The 20,580-nt window shown below is 36.5% G+C and overlaps 1 protein-coding gene and 1 non-coding gene across 3 annotated transcripts; both read right to left on the bottom strand.

Moving 5' to 3' along the window:
* Positions 1–1,028: 1,028 nt before the first annotated feature.
* On the bottom strand, positions 1,029–17,759 carry LOC117324399. Of its 2 annotated transcripts, none has more exons than XM_033880247.1 (4): positions 17,525–17,759; positions 3,978–4,225; positions 3,379–3,486; positions 1,029–2,336 (listed from the first exon to the last, which is right to left on the bottom strand). In XM_033880247.1, the coding sequence occupies exons 2-4, from the start codon at positions 4,203–4,205 to the stop codon at positions 2,157–2,159; spliced, it is 516 nt and encodes a 171-aa protein (XP_033736138.1). In that variant the 5' UTR covers positions 4,206–4,225; positions 17,525–17,759; the 3' UTR covers positions 1,029–2,156. The 2 variants fall into 2 exon arrangements, with proteins under 2 accessions (XP_033736138.1, XP_033736144.1); XM_033880253.1 differs by lacking the exon at positions 17,525–17,759 and adding an exon at positions 17,044–17,146.
* Positions 17,760–18,155: 396 nt separating this feature from the next.
* Trnaq-uug lies at positions 18,156–18,227 on the bottom strand. The gene has a single exon. It is a non-coding gene; the product is annotated as a tRNA-Gln (tRNA).
* Positions 18,228–20,580: the final 2,353 nt, after the last annotated feature.

Here is a 20,580-nt window from a genome sequence, read left to right as displayed (position 1 = left end):
AATCCCCTGATCCACACTACGTATACGTGTAATCCCCTGATCCACACTACGTATACGTGTAGTCCCCTGATTCACACTACGTATACGTGTAATCCCCTGATTCACACTACGTATACGTGTAATCCCCTGATTCACACTACGTATACGTGTAATCCCCTGATTCACACTACGTATACGTGTAATCTCCTTGTGAAACGTGGGAAAACATGTTCATAATACGTATACGGTTTATATCCTTGTGAGTTGAGGGAAAGGATATTCACACTACATATCTTGGTAATCTCTTTGTAAATGGAGGGAAAAAAAGATTCACAATACGTATCTTGGTAATCTGTTTTTGAAAGAAGGGAAAACAGATAAACACTACGTATCTATGTAATCTGTTTGTGAATGGTGGGAAAACATATTCATACTACGTATACGTGTAGTCCCCTTGAAATAGGAGGAAATAGCAGATTCACACTACGTATCTATGTAATCTGTTTGTGGATGGTGGGCCGCGGTGGCCGAGTGGTTAAGGTGTACCGACACTTTATCACTAGCCCTCCACCACTGGGTTGCGAGTTCCCTGGCTGTTTATAGGACGTTAAACAAAAACAAACCAAAAATGGAGGGAAAACATATTCATACTACGTATACGGGCAATCTCATTGTGATAGGAGGGAAACAGGTTCACAAAACGCATTTTTGTAGTCCCCTAAAACAGATTCACAATACGTATACGGGTAATCTCATTGTTAAAAGAGGGAAAACAATTTACAATACGTATACGGGTAATCTCATTGTTAAAAGAGGGAAAACAGATTCACAATATGTATACGAGTATTCTCATTGTGATAAGAGGGGGAACAGATTCACACTACGTATCTGGGTAACCTCTTTGTGATAGGATAGTTAAACGTTTGTTATTGAATGGATTACACATGGGAGCTAGGGTAACACTGATACACTTATAGTATACACCTAGAGGCAGAAGACACATTGTCGATTTATATAGAGCATAAAACATCACAAAGCATAAGTCGGTCATCAATACTCAAGTACGATCTTTATTTGTATATCAAATAACAAAAGTTTCCACTCGTCAATATAAAGTTCAATAAAGGTGACAGATTTAATTTGTAATCGATTCTTAGCAATATGGTACTTAGAATTTGTATAATCGTATAACAATTCAATGTTTCTTTTTTTTCAAATGTCAATAAATGTGTTACAATATAAAGCAGGTCAAACTGGTTCTTATCAATGTGTAACATCTAATGTCACAGGTCAAATTCATAAGTCAGTTATGTGGTACACATCATTTGTATATACTTAGTACCTGTATGTGGTGTTCATCTTGTAATTAAGATGAACCTTTAAAAACAAGTTATTCAGCATAAAGGTCACCTGGATATGTATATAGTCTTATCTAATGAAGCTATTAGTATTGGATTTATAAGTTCAAAGTATATTTTAAAGATGGTATCATGACAGTCATCTTGAATTTCACTTTCACTTCAAATAATATAGAAATAGTTATTTATGGTTAGGACTACTTATTAGTCATTACAAAAGACCTGATGCACGACGGACGGTACCACCGATGGTAAGTGTCGTGGGAGGGTAAACCTACGCACCATGGTGAATGATATACCGGAAAGTCCAGCAGATTGACACGCGAGACAAGCTAGTTTTCATTACAAAGTTGTAGAGAAATGCACGGCACAACAACATTAACCTGTTACATGTACATCACAGGCTAATGTATATCGAGACATTTGACCTATACCTATCTTATAAATGAGTTCCAAATCAAGGCCTTGATAAAGATCGAAATGCTGATATAACTGTAGGACTGAAAAAAATCAGCATTTGTTGTCATACGGTAAAGCCGTATTTTTTATTACAATTCATAAGTCACATTTTTCTAATTCAACATTTCCACAAAATAGTGTTTAATTGTTTATATTATTGTTTAAATATAGTATACAATCTTTCGTGGGTCTGCTGTATGTTATTTTAACGAAAAAAAAGGTTAGCAAAAAAATTTTCTTTGAAACATAACACGCAACATGCTAATTGAATATACCGTAAAAACTTATCGAAAATCAATATATAATCACATAAAGGTTTGAAGCCATTTAGAGTTGTCATGTGTACAAATACGATGTTATCTATTTACGCCGATCGGAGTCCAGAAGAGATTTATATTTCTGCGCCTTCAAATCTCTACCAATACTTATGGAACATTTAGAATGTTGAGCTAACATCTCTGTAAGCATCTTCTTTGTTGCCATTAGGCGGTCTCTAAGTTGCTCCAAGTCGGCCTTGCGCTTTTCCTGGGCGTCAATTGTCTGGAAATTCAAACAGAAGCAGTAAGAGTGTGCCATGTTTCTGTCAATGTATTTAATAACACCATAACTATGACTAATAACACCATAACTATGACTAATAACACCATAACTATGACTAATAACACCATAACTATGACTAACAACACCATAACTATGACTAATAACACCATAACTATGACTAATAACACCATAACTATGACTAATAACACCATAACTATGACTAATAACACCATAACTATGACTAATAACACCATAACTATGACTAACAACACCATAACTATGACTAATAACACCATAACTATGACTAATAACACCATAACTATGACTAACAACACCATAACTATGACTAACAACACCATAACTATGACTAATAACACCATAACTATGACTAATAACACCATAAATATGACTGATAACACCATAACTATGACTAATAACACCATAACTATGACTAACAACACCATAACTATGACTAATAACACCATAACTATGACTGATAACACCATAACTATGACTAACAACACCATAACTATGACTAATAACACCATAACTATGACTAACAACACCATAACTATGACTAATAACACCATAACTATGACTAACAACACCATAACTATGACTAATAACACCATAACTATGACTAATAACACCATAACTATGACGCTTAAGTCGACATTATGTTGGGTGACACGGAGTTACGCGTTATAACTTGCAACCGGCTGGAGGAGTATATTGTACACTTCATATTTCATGGTTACGAAGTAAGGATGAACAGAGCAACATCTCTATCATTTTATGCAACATTGTACTATTATCTCTTATGCTTGTGACTTTAAAAAGGGGTGGTTGTCACACGATCATCGGTTTGGTCGTATACCCATGCCCCAAATTGGCATTTAACTTCTTTATTCATATTTAAGAGAAATATCCCAGACTCGCCACGATCTTTATATAATGGAACATCTCATTATCGAATTACGTTGCTTACCTAAAGCCTGAGAGCTTGGTTAATGAATGCCATAAATGAATGAAATGTCGTTACCTTTATAAGTTGTTTTTCGTATTCTCTTCCACGGTGTCTCGACCGATCCGCTGACTGGCGATTTTGGTAACGTCGGCGATTCTTCTTTAATACTTCTGCTAACGTCAACTTGAAAATAAGATAATCGGAAACAGAAGTGTTCTGTAGAGAATCACATGTAAATCAAAACAAGCAGAGTACTATAAAACAAAAGTGAACCATTTCCATTGTTATTTATTATTATCCGTATGAGACATCATTCCAACTCACTTTAACAATCATGCAGTAATTTCTTAATGAATCTGTAGTGTTGATGCATATCCAGATTTTAAACATTTATTTATTTATTTATATATATATATATATAAATCTTTATATTAAAATGGTATATAATGAATATTGAAATGGCAAGTGTATGATACATTGCTTTGCCAATGCGTAGAATATATTATTATCATTATTTAGTTTTCGAGAACTGTTGGTGTACAATACATTTTTACTCTAACCGTACACATTGATAACAGTGAATTTGGGCCGGCAAAGATTTCAGCGTTAATACAAAACACCACAACATACACAATACATTCCTAACACATTAACTGGTGTACCGATTTACTCACAATGTCAGGTTTTGGTGGACTTTGTGCTACTACGAGTTCCTCCCGACCACTTTCCAGCCGTCCGTGTTGTATCTTGAGACGCAGTTCTTCCTTCAGTAAAGGTAAGCTGCTTCCTTCTTTTAGTGAGCTGTTGTACGCCCTCTCTAAATTATCGTCCGAAAGAGATGCGTTGGAATCGCTAGAACTATCTGCTATTATCAAATTATCCTCGATATTTCCACATTGCATAATAGGTCACATCTCCAAATCTGTAATATAACAAATTTATATTCTTATCCCCGATATCCGATCACAATATGATAGGTCACATATCAGATCTGTAAATCTGAAAGTTAAATAATCTGATCCATATTATATTGTTGTAAGAAGCAATTTGATGTTGGAGTAATGAGATGTTTGAGAAGTAATACATTGTTGTAAGAAGTACATTAATGTTGGAGTAATGAGATGTTTGAGAAGTAATACATTGCTATAAGAAGCACATTAATGTTGGAGTAATGATATGTTTGAGAAGTAATACATTGTTGTAAGAAGTACATTAATGTTGGAGTAATGAGATGTTTGAGAAGTAATACATTGTTGTAAGAAGTACATTAATGTTGGAGTAATGAGATGTTTGAGAAGTAATACATTGTTGTAAGAAGTACATTAATGTTGGAGTAATGAGATGTTTGAGAAGTAATACATTGTTGTAAGAAGTACATTAATGTTGGAGTAATGAGATGTTTGAGAAGTAATACATTGTTGTAAGAAGTACATTAATGTTGGAGTAATGAGATGTTTGAGAAGTAATACATTGTTGTAAGAAGTACATTAATGTTGGAGTAATGATATGTTTGAGAAGTAATACATTGTTATAAGAAGTACATTAATGTTGGAGTAATGAGATGTTTGAGAAGTAATACATTGTTGTAAGAAGTACATTAATGTTGGAGTAATGAGATGTTTGAGAAGTAATACATTGTTGTAAGAAGTACTTTAATGTTGGAGTAATGAGATGTTTGAGAAGTAATACATTGTTATAAGAAGTACATTAATGTTGGAGTAATGAGATGTTTGAGAAGTAATACATTGTTATAAGAAGTACATTAATGTTGGAGTAATGAGATGTTTGAGAAGTAATACATTGTTATAAGAAGTAATCTAATGTTTGTTGAGTAAGGAGATGATTGAAGAGTAATGAGATGTTTGAGTAATGAGATGTTTGAGTAATGAGATGTTTGAGTAACGAGATGTTTGAGTAATAATATATTTTTGTAAGAAGTACTTTAATGTTGGAGTAATGCGCTGTTTGAGAAGTATATTTTTTTCTGAAGGATTTCATTATGTACGATATGTGAGGAATTATACAATATTTAAGAAGGTAAAAACAAGCTACAGTAAAGACCAAACATATTTTTTGTGTTGATATACAATTTGGAGAGAATGATGATCTAATGAATGGTAATGCATTATATGTGAATAGTTCAAGTTTAAAGAATAAGGAATTCTTTCAAACATTGGGAGATTTTATCAAACGGCATTACGATCAAATGTCCCTAATTAGGTCAACGTAAACAACGAACCGGTGGGTGAACAGATATCATGATATGAATGGGATGCACATGGGTTAATATATAATACAGATAATTTATATCTGATTATAATATACACAATAAAGATACAAATGTAACAATGCAACATACAATATCAAGTAATCCATTTCATATCAGCACTAATATTAGTACGATTTCATTTTTTTCAAAAAACGAATATAAACACATTTTGTTTTTATATAATGATCAGGTTACTATTATAACATTTTTTCAACGTTCCGGATTTAACTGCTCAAATTCCGTAAGAAAGATTAAATTCTAACTTGCTTGGTATGATACAGATGTGGTCCACACCAAATCCAAGATGGATTCCATGCCTGCCATGTAGGGAATATACATTATAATTCGCACTCCTGTTTCACTAGGAATTAGTTTTCAATGAATTATCATACTATACTGCTACAGAGTATACTTCACTAGTACTTGGTGTCCTCACTACCACTATACTGAGTATGTATACTACACTAGTACTTGGTGTCCTCACTACCACTATACTGAGTATATATACTACACTAGTACTTGGTGTCCTCACCACCACTATACTGAGTATATATACTACACTAGTACTTGGTGTCCTCACTACCACTATACTGAGTATGTATACTACACTAGTACTTGGTGTCCTCACTACCACTATACTGAGTATATATACAACACTAGTACTTGGTGTCCTCACCACCACTATACTGAGTATATATACTACACTAGTACTTGGTGTCCTCACCACCACTATACTGAGTATGTATACTACACCAGTACTTGGTGTCCTCACTACCACTATACTGAGTATGTATACTACACTAGTACTTGGTGTCCTCACTACCACTATACGGAGTATGTATACTACACTAGTATTTGGTGTCCTCACCACCACTATACTGAGTATATATACTACACTAGTACTTGGTGTCCTCACTACCACTATACTGAGTATGTATACTACACTAGTACTTGGTGTCCTCACTACCACTATACTGAGTATGTATACTACACTAGTACTTGGTGTCCTCACTACCACTATACTGAGTATGTATACTACACTAGTACTTGGTGTCCTCACTACCACTATACTGAGTGTATACTACACCAGTACTTGGTGTCCTCACTACCACTATACTGAGTATGTATACTACACCAGTACTTGGTGTCCTCACTATACCACTATACTGAGTATGAATACTACACCAGTACTTGGTGTCCTCACTACCACTATACTGAGTATGTATACTACACTAGTACTTGGTGTCCTCACTACCACTATACTGAGTATGTATACTACACTAGTACTTGGTGTCCTCATTACCACTATACTGAGTATGTATACTACACTAGTACTTGGTGTCCTCACTACCACTATACTGAGTATGTATACTACACTAGTACTTGGTGTCCTCACTATACCACTATACTGAGTATGTATACTACACTAGTACTTGGTGTCCTCACTACCACTATACTGAGTATGTATACTACACTAGTACTTGGTGTCCTCACTACCACTATACTGAGTATGTATACTACACTAGTACTTGGTGTCCTCACTACCACTATACTGAGTATGTATACTACACTAGTACTTGGTGTCCTCACTATACCACTATACTGAGTATGTATACTACACTAGTACTTGGTGCCCTCACTACCACTATACTGAGTATGTATACTACACTAGTACTTGGTATCCTCACTACCACTATACTGAGTATGTATACTACACTAGTACTTGGTATCCTCACTACCACTATACTGAGTACTACCACTACACTAGTACTTGGTGTCCTCACTACCACTATACTGAGTATGTATACTACACTAGTACTTGGTGTCCTCACTATACCACTATACTGAGTATGTATACTACACTAGTACTTGGTGTCCTCACTACCACTATACTGAGTATGTATACTACACTAGTACTTGGTGTCCTCACTACCACTATACTGAGTATGTATACTACACTAGTACTTGGTGTCCTCACTACCACTATACTGAGTATGTATACTACACTAGTACTTGGTGTCCTCACTACCACTATACTGAGTATGTATACTACACTAGTACTTGGTGCCCTCACTACCACTATACTGAGTATGTATACTACACTAGTACTTGGTATCCTCACTACCACTATACTGAGTATGTATACTACACTAGTACTTGGTATCCTCACTACCACTATACTGAGTACTACCACTACACTAGTACTTGGTGTCCTCACTACCACTATACTGAGTATGTATACTACACTAGTACTTGGTGTCCTCACTATACCACTATACTGAGTATGTATACTACACTAGTACTTGGTGTCCTCACTACCACTATACTGAGTATGTATACTACACCAGTACTTGGTGTCCTCACTACCACTATACTGAGTATGTATACTACACCAGTACTTGGTGTCCTCACTACCACTATACTGAGTATGTATACTACACTAGTACTTGGTGTCCTCACTACCACTATACTGAGTATGTATACTACACTAGTACTTGGTGTCCTCACTACCACCATACTGAGTATGTATACTACACTAGTATTTGGTGTCCTCACCACCACTATACTGAGTATATATACTACACTAGTACTTGGTGTCCTCACTACCACTATACTGAATATGTATACTACACCAGTACTTGGTGTCCTCACTACCACTATACTGAGTATGTATACTACACCAGTACTTGGTGTCCTCACTACCACTATACTGAGTATGTATACTACACTAGTACTTGGTGCCCTCACTACCACTATACTGAGTATGTATACTACACTAGTACTTGGTGCCCTCACTACCACTATACTGAGTATGTATACTACACTAGTACTTGGTGCCCTCACTACCACTATACTGAGTATGTATACTACACTAGTATTTGGTGTCCTCACTATACCACTATACTGAGTATGTATACTACAAAAGTACTGATACCTCCTCTACAGCAGATTGTGTTGATTGGTTTCTGTACCTAACATTCTTTGACTATAAGAGTGTTTTCTTATATCCAGACGTCACCTGAAGTGGCCTCTGGTCCTGTTTGTATTGCCCATTTGGAGATATTCTCTAGTTCTCTTAAAACATAATGTTGTTGACAATTTTTAAAACGCTTATCGTGTCTTCCTCCTCTCCTCCGTCGGTGCTTTGGTGTTGGAAGATTTAATCACTTTAAACGTTCGGTGTTTGACAGATATTTAATGCCAGGTACATGTTGTAGCTTAGTTTCTCTTCTTTGCACGTTCTCGATGAGATCGATGTCTTTAGCGTTGTAAGGGCTCCAAACGCTAACGACGTACTCTAAAATGGGTCTTACTAGTGCTTTAGATAATCATTTTAATATTCCTGTATCAAGATGCACAAATGGCCTCCTACAAACTATGCTGTTTGCCTTGTTAATTATCGGATGCATATATAATTAAAGTTATCACCTATCGTTACGCCAATGTCTATTTTACTGGTGATTTTTCCTAGTTGAAGCCGTCCTTCTTTCGGCCCTGACGACTCTTCTTCTTTATGAAGCTCTTATGGATGATACTTCACATTTGTTAGAATTATATTTAGTAGCCAGGTATCTGATCACTTTTTTCCAAATCCTCTTTAGTCTTAACCTGCTTGAATAATCCAATACCATCAGCAAATAGTGGTGAAAGGGACGCAGTAATTGATATCTGTCATACATATACAGGAGGAATAAAATTGGACCCAGTGCACTTCCTATGGGTATACCACTTATTACAGTGCACTTCCTATGGGTATACCACTTATTACAGTGCACTTCCTATGCGATATCCATCACTTATTACAGGGTATGTTGAAGAAGATTCTCCATTCACCAATACACGTTGACATCTGTTTGTAAGAAAATCCTCGATCCATTTAACAACTCGATTGCTGAATCCATAACCTGATAATGCGTTGATGAGGCACCTTATCAAAGGCCTTCATAAAGTCCCTATATATTATATAAAGTTCCCCGTTAACTAAAGATCTCAGTCCATTCTTCTTATACAGTTATCAGTTTGAGTTGCGTTAATCTCCCAGATATAACGCCAAATTATTGGTTTCTCAAACGATTATTTGACCTATTTGATTAACAATGCTTTTATTCACTACTTTTCTTATTGTTTTGACAATTATACTCTTGGGTCCGATTTTGGCCCTTTCTTGCACATTGCTGTTATATTGGCCTCCTTTCAAGTATATGGTACTTTTCCCTCTAGAAAAGATTTATTAAATGTATCTGTTAAGTGGTACACTAATGCTTTCCCTCTGAGTTCTTTTACAACTTTGGGACGCATTCTATCTGATCCTGGTAACTTGTCTTCCTTACATGTAATTCTTCAACTAGGTGAATGTGTCTATTTTCAAAGTCTGTGGTTTTGCCAGAGGGTTCTTGTGTGAATACACTGCTGAAGAATTGGTTAAAACGTCTTCTTTATCAACATACTCCACAGTCATTTGTTTTTCATCATCATTTTATCTTTTTCAGTTCGAAATTCGCTTTTTTACTTTTTGTTTTGAATTAACATAATTCCAATATCGTTTTGGTTTTAGCTTTATATCTTCTGTGTTTCTTCTTTCTCTATCCCTTCGTGAGTGCAGTTATTTCCATTATAACCGATTCCTAGCTTTAGTTCCAAACCCACGTGGGCCAAATGACCCTGGTTGTCAATAGGATATTACACAAAATAAACCAATCCTAGCTAAAGTGTATTTTGTCTGACATCATTTTTCCAAAAAGTGTTGCCACATTTTGTGTTATTTGATGATTTTTGTTTACGTATTATTTCGTTGATTGGTGGCCTTTCTTCCTCGGATGAATGTGGTTTTTTTTTTTAACTATTTTTGGAATGTATTTAGGTGCACTAGCCTCAATAATATCTGTGAATGTCTTGTACATGTCCTCCATGTTCCCGTCAAGGATTTCCTTCCAGTCTCTGGGGACTTTCTGTCTCATACCATCATCTCCATGGCTAAACCTAAACCGTTTTACTTCATTATTATTGTTGGTTTTCTTGCAATTAAAATTGAAGCTTAAGACTAAATGTTCGCTGCATCCCTATGGAAAACTCATATCTGATTTCATGAATCCTCTCCTCTTCATTTGTTACTACCATATCAATAATATTTGGATAGCTGCCTTTTCTACCTCGGGTGTTATTTGTAACATGTTGGTATAAGACATTATCCCTCAGACATTCTATAATGTTTTCGCTTTCCGTGTCGTTTTTGGTGTGATTCCCAATCTATTTTAGGTTGATCATTATCACCCTTAAGTAGTACATGCCTATATGGTTTTGCAGATGAGTAGGTTTGTATATAAAGATTAGATACCACAGAGTAGAAGTACAATGTAAATTTGATGAAATAATCTCGGTCAAGATATGGAAATAATTTCTCCTGATTGGATGCATGTACGAAGGTCCTAATTTAATAGAAGAACAGAAAGACAGCAGGACCACCTACTTTGAACGTTAATTCCCCAGATGGAAAGTGTTCTCCTTTTCTTCTTTGCTTCCTCCCAGAGTTAACTTTCTTGATCCCTTTCTGCATTTGTGAAAAAATTGTTGATTTTATTATTTTTATCATCATTTTACAGATTTTGATCTTCTCCTGGTTTTCTGATGTTCCTGGATAGTTCTTAAATTTCAATTTTTTAAACTGTACAGAGATACCAGGTACGGTCTGGGTTCACCCTTGTCCTGTTGATTTCTCTTAATATAGTTTCCAAACTTTTGCTACATCCTCATTATCACAATCAACATGGAACTTTTTCATTATGTTTTTGACTAGTTCAGTGTCATGCCCAGTTTGTTTCGATGTTGATTGACATTCAGGGATCCAATAAACAACAATATTACGCTCTCTATTTTGCGATCATTGGTGTCTGACATGATGTAAGTGATATTTGGCTGAGCTATTAGGGTATCAGATTGATGTCTTTGAATATCTTTTTGATTTCCTTTTGTTTACGACTCTGAGATTAGTTTTCTGACCACTTCTTTACTTTTTATCGTCAACATCCGTAAATACTTTGGAGCAATTTTAACACTTTCATTGATCCTCTTCCTCCTCACTGTCAAACTCAAAGGGAAAGTTTGTATCGAAGCTGCTAGAGATTGGCTGCTCTTTCTCTTCGCTTCTTTGTTCCGTCTCTAAGGACGTCGCCATCTTTAATATGTTCTGCTCGCTGATACTATAACACAAGCCAATGTCTCATTCTTAATTTCCTTGCCGAAACGTTCCTTTATCCTCCTTTGTTCCAGGTACATGCTATGTTCATTTCATTTTGTACTATCATGCGCAATAATATCTGAGACTAAACAATTGTGTTGTTTTCTTCTCTCACTAAATTCTCAGCGTTCTAAACGGCAACCGGAACCGGAACCGGAAACAGAAGCATATATTCACTATACATAGGATACATAATTGATAGAATCACTTTAAACTTGATACATGCAGGTTACGTATATACTCACTCTATATACGATACATTGTTAATACAATATCGTTAACGTTGATACATGTAAGTTGCTTAAATAGTTCCTCTATATGTGATTACCAATATAATCCCGATAAACTTGAAACGATCATTCTTAATGTTGTGGATTATAATAAATTAATGAAATCCCTCTAAACTTAATAATAATAATAAAAAAAAAAGTGGCAGTATTTAGATATTGATGAAAAAGCAAATCATAATCTACTGCTTACCTCGATCTTAACTTACATGGTTACCAGCAGGGAAATTGCAGATTTTCTCTGTTTTTCATTCATATCTAGTGTTCCTATCCCTACCTACGATTTTTACATGTACTAGTAAAAACCCAAACAAAAACAAAAAAAACTGACAGGTTCCATAAAGTAACGTACTTGTCCGTATTATCATGAAAACACGATCGATTTCTGCCAAGCAACACGCGCAGAAATGGCCCAAGAGTATATAGTACGACAATAGTGATACATACAAAATTATGACATTGGCTAATGTAGTCCATACAAGGTAACAGGCCGTATATCTTATTAACAATATATGTCCTCTCCGTGGTACGTTAATGATACACACATGATTATGTATATGTATATTAATCTAACATCGATATAATTAGAAATGATCTATCTAAAATAAATATAGATACCATACGGTTTGTCAAAACACAACAATGGCATTTACAGCTTTTTTGTCTGCAAGGTTGATATCGTACTGAGACATTGTCCCAATGCGACATTGATGTCACGTCACACATTCTACCTGTGTACATGTCCCAATGTGACATTGATGTCACGTCACGAACTCTACCTGTGTACATGTCCCAATGTGACATTGATGTCTCGTCACACATTCTACCTGTGTATATGTCCCAATGTGACATTGATGTCTCGTCACGAACTCTACCCGTGTACATGTCCCAATGTGATATTGATGTCTCGTCACACATTCTACCTGTGTACATGTCCCAATGTGACATTGATGTCACGTCACGAACTCTGTGCATGTCCCAATGTGACATTGATGTCTCGTCACGAACTCTACCTGTGTACATGTCCAAATGTGACACTGATGTCACGTCACACATTCTACCTGTGTATGTCCCAATGAGACATTAATGTCTCTTCAAGACCTCTACCCATGCACATGTCCAAATGTGACATTGATGTCTCGTCACGAACTCTGTGTACATGTCCCAATGTGACATTGATGTCACGTCACACATTCTACCCGTGTACATGTCCCAATGTAACATTGATGTCACGTCACGAACCCTACCTGTGTACATGTCCCAATGTGACATTTATGTCACGTCACGAACTCTACCCGTGTACATGTCCCAATGTGACATTGATGTCACGTCACACATTCTATGATGTCACGTCACGAACTCTACCTGTGTATGTCCCAATGTGACATTAATGTCTCGTCACGAACTCTACCTGTGTATGTCCCAATGTGACATTGATGTCTCGTCACGAACTCAACCTGTGTATGTCCCAATGTGACATTGATGTCACGTCACACACTCTACCTGTGTATGTCCCAATGTGACATTGATGTCACGTCACACATTCTACCTGTGTATGTCCCAATTTGACATTGATGTCTCGTCACGAACTCTACCTGTGTATGTCCCAATGTGACATTGATGTCTCGTCACGAACTCTACCTGTGTATGTCCCAATGTGACATTGATGTCACGTCACACATTCTACCTGTGTATGTCCCAATGTGACATTGATGTCACGTCACGAACTCTACCTGTGTGCATGTCCCAATGTGACATTGATGTCTCGTCACGAACTCTACCTGTGTATGTCCCAATGTGACATTGATGTCTCGTCATGAACTCTACCTGTGTGTATGTCCCAATGTGACATTGATGTCTCGTCACGAACTCTGTGTACATGTCCCAATGTGACATTGATGTCTCATCACGAACTCTACCCGTGTACATGTCCCAATGTGACATTGATGTCTCGTCACGAACTCTACCCGTGTACATGTCCCAATGTGATATTGATGTCACGTCACACATTCTACCTGTGTACATGTCCCAATGTGACATTGATGTCTCGTCACGATCTCTACCTGTGTGCATGTCCCAATGTGACATTGATATCACGTCACGAACCCTACCCGTGTACTTGTCCTATTGTTTCGATACTCTGCATGTGTATCCCTGTTACGGTTTATGCTAGATACTTACGTATTATAGTGTTCATCACAACGTATGCCAAGTCACCAGCAGTAAACAATCAATACATATCGATTTATTACAATTGTACTATTTAGTAGGCGACAATTAAACTAAAGTATACTGTAGTGGTACAATTGTAATATTGAAAATAAAACTGTGTGTGATTTAATCAAAATTATTATTATTATTTTTATATGTAAAGATCTACTACTATGTGCAATTAAATATGTACTTGAATACATATCTTAACTCATTGTGTATATGCTTTGAACATTTGTATATTACATATATGTACTGTATTGTAAAAGTGTCCTGATACATACAGTCCTTCTGTCCTATGTCCGTATATACAAACAGTCCTTCTGTCCTATGTCCGTATATGCATACAGTCCTTCTGTCCTATGTCCGTATATCACTGTATTGTAGGAGGGTCCTGATACAAACAGTCCTTCTGTCCAATGTCCGTATATACAAACAGTCCTTCTGTCCTATGTCCGTATATACAAACAGTCCTTCTGTCCTATGTCCGTATATTACTGTATTGTAAGGGTGTCCTGATACAAACAGTCCGTCTGTCCTATGTCCGTATATACAAACAGTCCTTCTGTCCTATGTCCGTATATACAAACAGTCCTTCTGTCCTATGTCCGTATATACAAACAGTCCTTCTGTCCTATGTCCGTATATACAAACAGTCCTTCTGTCCTATGTCCGTATATTACTGCATTGTAGGGGTGTCCTGATACAAACAGTCCTTCTGTCCTATGTCCGTATATACAAACAGTCCTTCTGTCCTATGTCCGTATATACAAACAGTCCTTCTGTCCTATGTCCGTATATTACAGTATTGTAGGGGTGTCCTGATACAAACAGTCCTTCTGTCCTATGTCCGTATAAATTGTCTAGTCGTATATATGATGTAGGGTGTCTGACTACAAAACCTGTCTATGTCCGTTAAAAATTTTGTTATGTCCGTATATACTATTGTAGGGGTCCGACTAACAAACAGTCCTTCTGTCCTTGTCCGTTATATACAGTATTGTAGGAGGTCCGGACTACAAACCGTTCTATCCTTTGTCGGTATAATACTATATTGTAGGAGGTCCGGACTATAAACCGTTCTGTCCTTTGTCCATATAATACTATATTGTAGGAGGTCCGGACTACAAACCGTTCTGTCCTTTGTCCGTATATTACTATAGTGTAGGAGAGTCGGACTACAACCCGTTCTGTCATATGTCCGTATATTACTATATCATAGGAGGTCGGACTACAAACCGTTCTGTCCTTTGTCCGTATATTACTATATTGTAGGAGAGTCGGACTACAACCCGCTCTGTCCTTTGTCCGTATATTACTATATTCTAGGAGAGTCGGACTACAACCCGTTCTGTCCTTTGTCCGTATATTACTATATTGTAGGAGAGTCGGACTACAACCCGTTCTGTCATATGTCCGTATAATGCTATATTGTAGGAGAGTCGGACTACAACCCGTTCTGTCCTTTGTCCGTATATTACTATATTGTAGGAGAGTCGGACTACAACCCGTTCTGTCATATGTCCGTATAATGCTATATTGTAGGAGAGTCGGACTACAACCCGTTCTGTCATATGTCCGTATATTACTATATTGTAGGAGAGTCGGACTACAACCCGTTCTGTCATATGCCCGTATATTACTATATTGTAGGAAAGTCGGACTACAACCCGTTCTGTCATATGTCCGTATAATGTTATATTGTAGGAGAGTCGGACTACAACCCGTTCTGTCATATGTCCGTATATTACTATATTGTAGGAGAGTCGGACTACAAACCGTTCTGTCCTTTGTCCGTATATTACTATATTGTAGGAGAGTCGGACTACAAACCGTTCTGTCCTTTGTCCGTATAATACTATATTGTAGGAGGGTCGGACTACAAACCGTTCTGTCCTTTGTCCGTATATTACTATATTGTAGGAGGGTCGGACTACAACCCGTTCTGTCCTTTGTCCGTATATTACTATATTGTAGGAGGGTCGGACTACAACCCGTTCTGTCCTTTGTCCGTATACTGTGATGTGGAAGAACTGTCCTATCACCAAGTCTCTTTCCAAGAAATACGTGTGATGTTATTTAGTCTTAAATCTAAGCATATTTACAACATTTTCATTTACATACCAACTCTTTTATATTACTGCCCCACCTTAAACTTATCCATCATTATTCATTGTTTTTTTTTGTTTTTTTTACCTTTGCAAGTCTTAATTTGAAACCTTTTTATCATAATAAAATTATTACAAACGATCATAACTGAAAAAAGAAATTACCAAGAGATTAAATTATCATAAAAATCGTTTGTACGTTGGCGGTGTGATGTTGGCTTACATTTGACATACGAAATAAACAACATCAGAAGCTCGACATACGACTTTTAAGTTTTTAACTTAGGATGTTAAATGTTGTTGTTGTCGAATGTTAGCGAACTTCAAACAGCTGTATGCAATTAATTAATATGAGGCGACGCACACTCCCTTAGAACAGAATAAAATTCTTAACTATAATAGGAAAAGTTAATATAATATACTATTTAATATAATATATAGGCAATCAATATCATGTTATCATACCAGGAATGACATATGCTGCTGTACAGCAGCCTCATCCCTGTATCCTACGTATATACTTTAGTCCTCAGTATAAGAAACATGAGTTACTTATATTAATCATATTTGTTGTTATGTACTGTGGGAAGAAACTGGAGAAACCCCGTGGTTGGGGAGGTGACCACATACCTATTCACTGGTGTCAGGCGAAGCTTCCTCGTACAACCTAAGTATGACATGGTATGTCAGTCTTCAAAACGATACTCTTTGTCAATTCATTCTGGGAGATTTACGTTTTAAGCCTTATAAACGAACACTTATGAATACACTTTATATTGATATAATCTTAGTATGTGTGAGTATATATATAACGCATTGCGTAAGAGATGCGGGCAGGTTTAAATGTTCCCCGAGACATGTTGTAGAAGTATTTTCAATCCATTTTGTTTCAGAAAGAACAGGAAATTAGTGAGCTTTGAATAGCAACGATTTTGAGTATTCAACCGAAAATGATAAAGTGTTGACCTAGAAACAGTTCGAGCTACAACACTTTACCGTAAGTTCAATATAATGCTGATCGTGCACAATTCGCTGTTTTGTTTCTTATGAGTTTAGAAACCATTATTGATGTTAACCGCAAATATTTGGGAAAACCACAAAACATACTGACCTAGTCCCGACCTAGTCCCGACCGTGTTCCAGGGCTTTGTCTGTGAAGTGGTTTGTTTTGATGGATTTTCCACCGGGAATTTCCCTTTGTAAACCCAAACCTGGCAATTCAACGTGACACCCATCGCCTTTGGTAATTATGTAAGCTTATATTTGCCATAATACATTGGTTTGCTGCTCCTCAGAGATGAGGTCATGTCCAGAAAGATGGAATCTAAACTGGCCACAAACAGGTACACATTTAGGAGACGACAGGCAAGCCGTAGGGATGTTTGTATGCAAGCTGCGGTAGTCTTGTAAACAAACACATGCATATTCATGTAGGTAACAGTCTGTTAACTAAAATCATGAAAATCGTCAACTAGTTTTTAAATTTGCTAGTTACTGACTTTAGGAGAAAAACTGAGGTAGAAGTCTAGTTTTAATGAAGCCACGAAAAATTATGATTTCCTGGAAATATACTGTTTACATGTACATGTAATTAAAATTGCAATTAACAAGTTAAAACAAGAATGCTTTATTTAAGGAGTCAAAATAATTTAAAATGGGCACAAACAATCAATAAAACATTTGGTATTTACACAGAAAAACAATTTATAAGAAAAACAAATAAAAAGAAAAAAACATAAAAGAGGTCCTACCGAGATTTGAACTCGGATCGCTGGATTCAAAGTCCAGAGTGCTAACCATTACACCATAGGACCCGTTATGAAGATGACATTAAAAGTTTTACTTTATTGCTTATAACAGAAAAATACAATTTATGAACAGGTTGATGACGATATTGTGACTTTCACACTTACTGCTGTATGTTTATTCATTTAAAAAGGACTGTAAAATCAACCATGCTTTTTGTCGCCATAGGATACGTAGTTAACACGCTAAACCAACATTGAAAGAGTTGCCTCCCTTCCTATACGAAAAGACACGTCACCGTCGACACGGCTATGTTTATCAGGATATGTTTATTACGTGTTGTCGCAGTTTTGTTGGGGGGTTAAGCGTCCTATGTATTGTTTGTCTCTGATGAAGACAAGGATTATCTTGCATATATTATATGGATCAAACCTCGTGTATATTCAACACACAGCACTGTCCATGCTAAACCATTATCATGATGTAACGTTAGACTAAAAACTGTCCAGTGTTCACAAGTAACAGGGTTATACTGTTCTAGCTACACGATGTTTGTTTTGTAAACAAAACGAGCCTAGCAAGGCATACATATTGCAAGCATTATGATTGAACAATTGCAGGTTAATCAGCGACAAGCAGTAATAAATCAACATTTTCCTCATACCTGAATTTAGTGAGACTTTCAGTGCAGGGGAGGCAACTCCTAGTACAATAGACGATATTTAGATATATTTTTTTGTAGTATTTTGATATATATATAGTATAGTGACTTGAAAAAAAAAACACCCGTAAATATGAATCTGTTTATCATTAATAAATTGGAATACAGGGTGATCTCTGTTTTATTTGAAGTACTAAAACCTGTTTAATTTGAAATACACCAAATTAATGTGTGAAGTGGTGACAGGGCTATCCACAACCCTGAGAAAACTCTGGCTGTGCTATATCGTCCAAAACTTGTCCTTTATATTCATTTTGTATTTCATTATTTTTAACAAACATTCAAATATCTTTCAAATCAAATCTCACAAATCAGATTAAAACACTTTTATGTTGTTTTTTTTATGTTTTATTTATTCTGTATCTGTCCATATTTTACTGCGTGAGTCGGTTTTGATAGTTCAATAGAGCTACTATTAATTTGTTACAATATGTACCAACTTTATTAATTTGATTTGCCTCAGGATTGGTAATCCTAGTGTATCAGGTCAACCTAATGCAGATTACACCTACAATGGATGCTGTTAAAAGGACAATACAGGTTGTTGCTGTGCCACACTGTTCGGATTGAATTCCGGATTAGAGAGGTCATCGCAGCGCACCCTGTACCAGGTTAATAAGTAGATATACTCAGACTTAATGTCGGGCGCACCAGGACACTGCTACTTGACGAGATCTACCGCGAGTCTCAACAACTACATTTATGAACATGGTTAAACAATTCACAATGGAGGCCGTACGATCCATTCGTCTGTTATTGATATCCATGTATTTGAAAAAAAAAAAAAAACTTACGTTGCCGCTCCTTTACATAAGTTTTGAGGCGAAGGGGAAATGTGGACGATATTGAGAGCTGTCGAAAATGTGGACGATATTGAGAGCTGTCGAAAATGTGGACGATATTGAGAGCTGTCGGAAATGTGGACGATATTGAGAGCTGTCGGAAATGTGGACGATATTGAGAGCTGTCGGAAATGTGGACGATAGTGAGAGCTGTCGGAAATGTGGACGATATTGAGCTGTCGGAAATGTGGACGATATGTTAACAATATCGCTTTCCTCGGACACGAAACCTGAATATCATCAACGGAAAATCATTTGTCAAGTCAAATTCAAGTTCATGCAGATGTTCTATTTCAAAAAAATGAAACGTGGATCGCCATAGCTGTCTATTCTAATTCGTTCTTGTTTCATTTGGCTCCAATCCCACTCTGCTAAAGGCGGTAGCACCGACAGTTATTCCAACGCCATATTGCTGTTCACCAACTCCCCAGACTGTAGTCAACAATGGCGACAGAGAAAGGAAGCGACATTTATGCCGTGGTTTGCTCATTTCCGAATGACTTATGATATCATGAATAACCATACAGAATGTGGGATATACCGATCTTTAAAATAAAACCGTTGATTGGTATATAGACGCCTGCAAAGAAATCAAAAACCAGAATAAGTTGCTGCGAATCGAGGACGAAATGACCCGTCTACTAATTTTACTCGTCCTCGTCAGAGCCACAACATTTCTACAAATACTATTCACACTTCTGCATCAGAAAAACACATCTGTGGTTCTAAATATCAACATAGTACCGCGTGCACTATTCTTTTCTAACATACGGGACTGCTATTTTTTTCCAATGTACAAGGCTGTTATTTTGTTTCTAACGTACAGGACTACTATTCTTTTCTAAAGTAGAGGTATAT

The sequence above is a fragment of the Pecten maximus genome, chromosome 1 (assembly GCF_902652985.1).
Source record: "Pecten maximus chromosome 1, xPecMax1.1, whole genome shotgun sequence".
NCBI lineage: Eukaryota > Metazoa > Mollusca > Bivalvia > Pectinida > Pectinidae > Pecten > Pecten maximus.
Note: the sequence above shows the minus strand (reverse complement) of the source record. Positions and strands in the feature narration are given on the sequence as shown.

What these genes read in the sequence shown, in the direction of transcription:
- LOC117324399 (XM_033880247.1), bottom strand. Translation starts at nt 4,205, where the DNA reads ATGCAATGTGGAAATATCGAGGATAATTTGATAATAGCAGATAGTTCT. An exon ending in GTCCACCAAAACCTGACATT is followed by an intron (nt 3,487 to 3,977) that starts GTGAGTAAATCG and finishes CTTATTTTCAAG; the next exon opens with TTGACGTTAGCAGAAGTATT. An exon ending in ACGAAAAACAACTTATAAAG is followed by an intron (nt 2,337 to 3,378) that starts GTAACGACATTT and finishes TTGAATTTCCAG; the next exon opens with ACAATTGACGCCCAGGAAAA.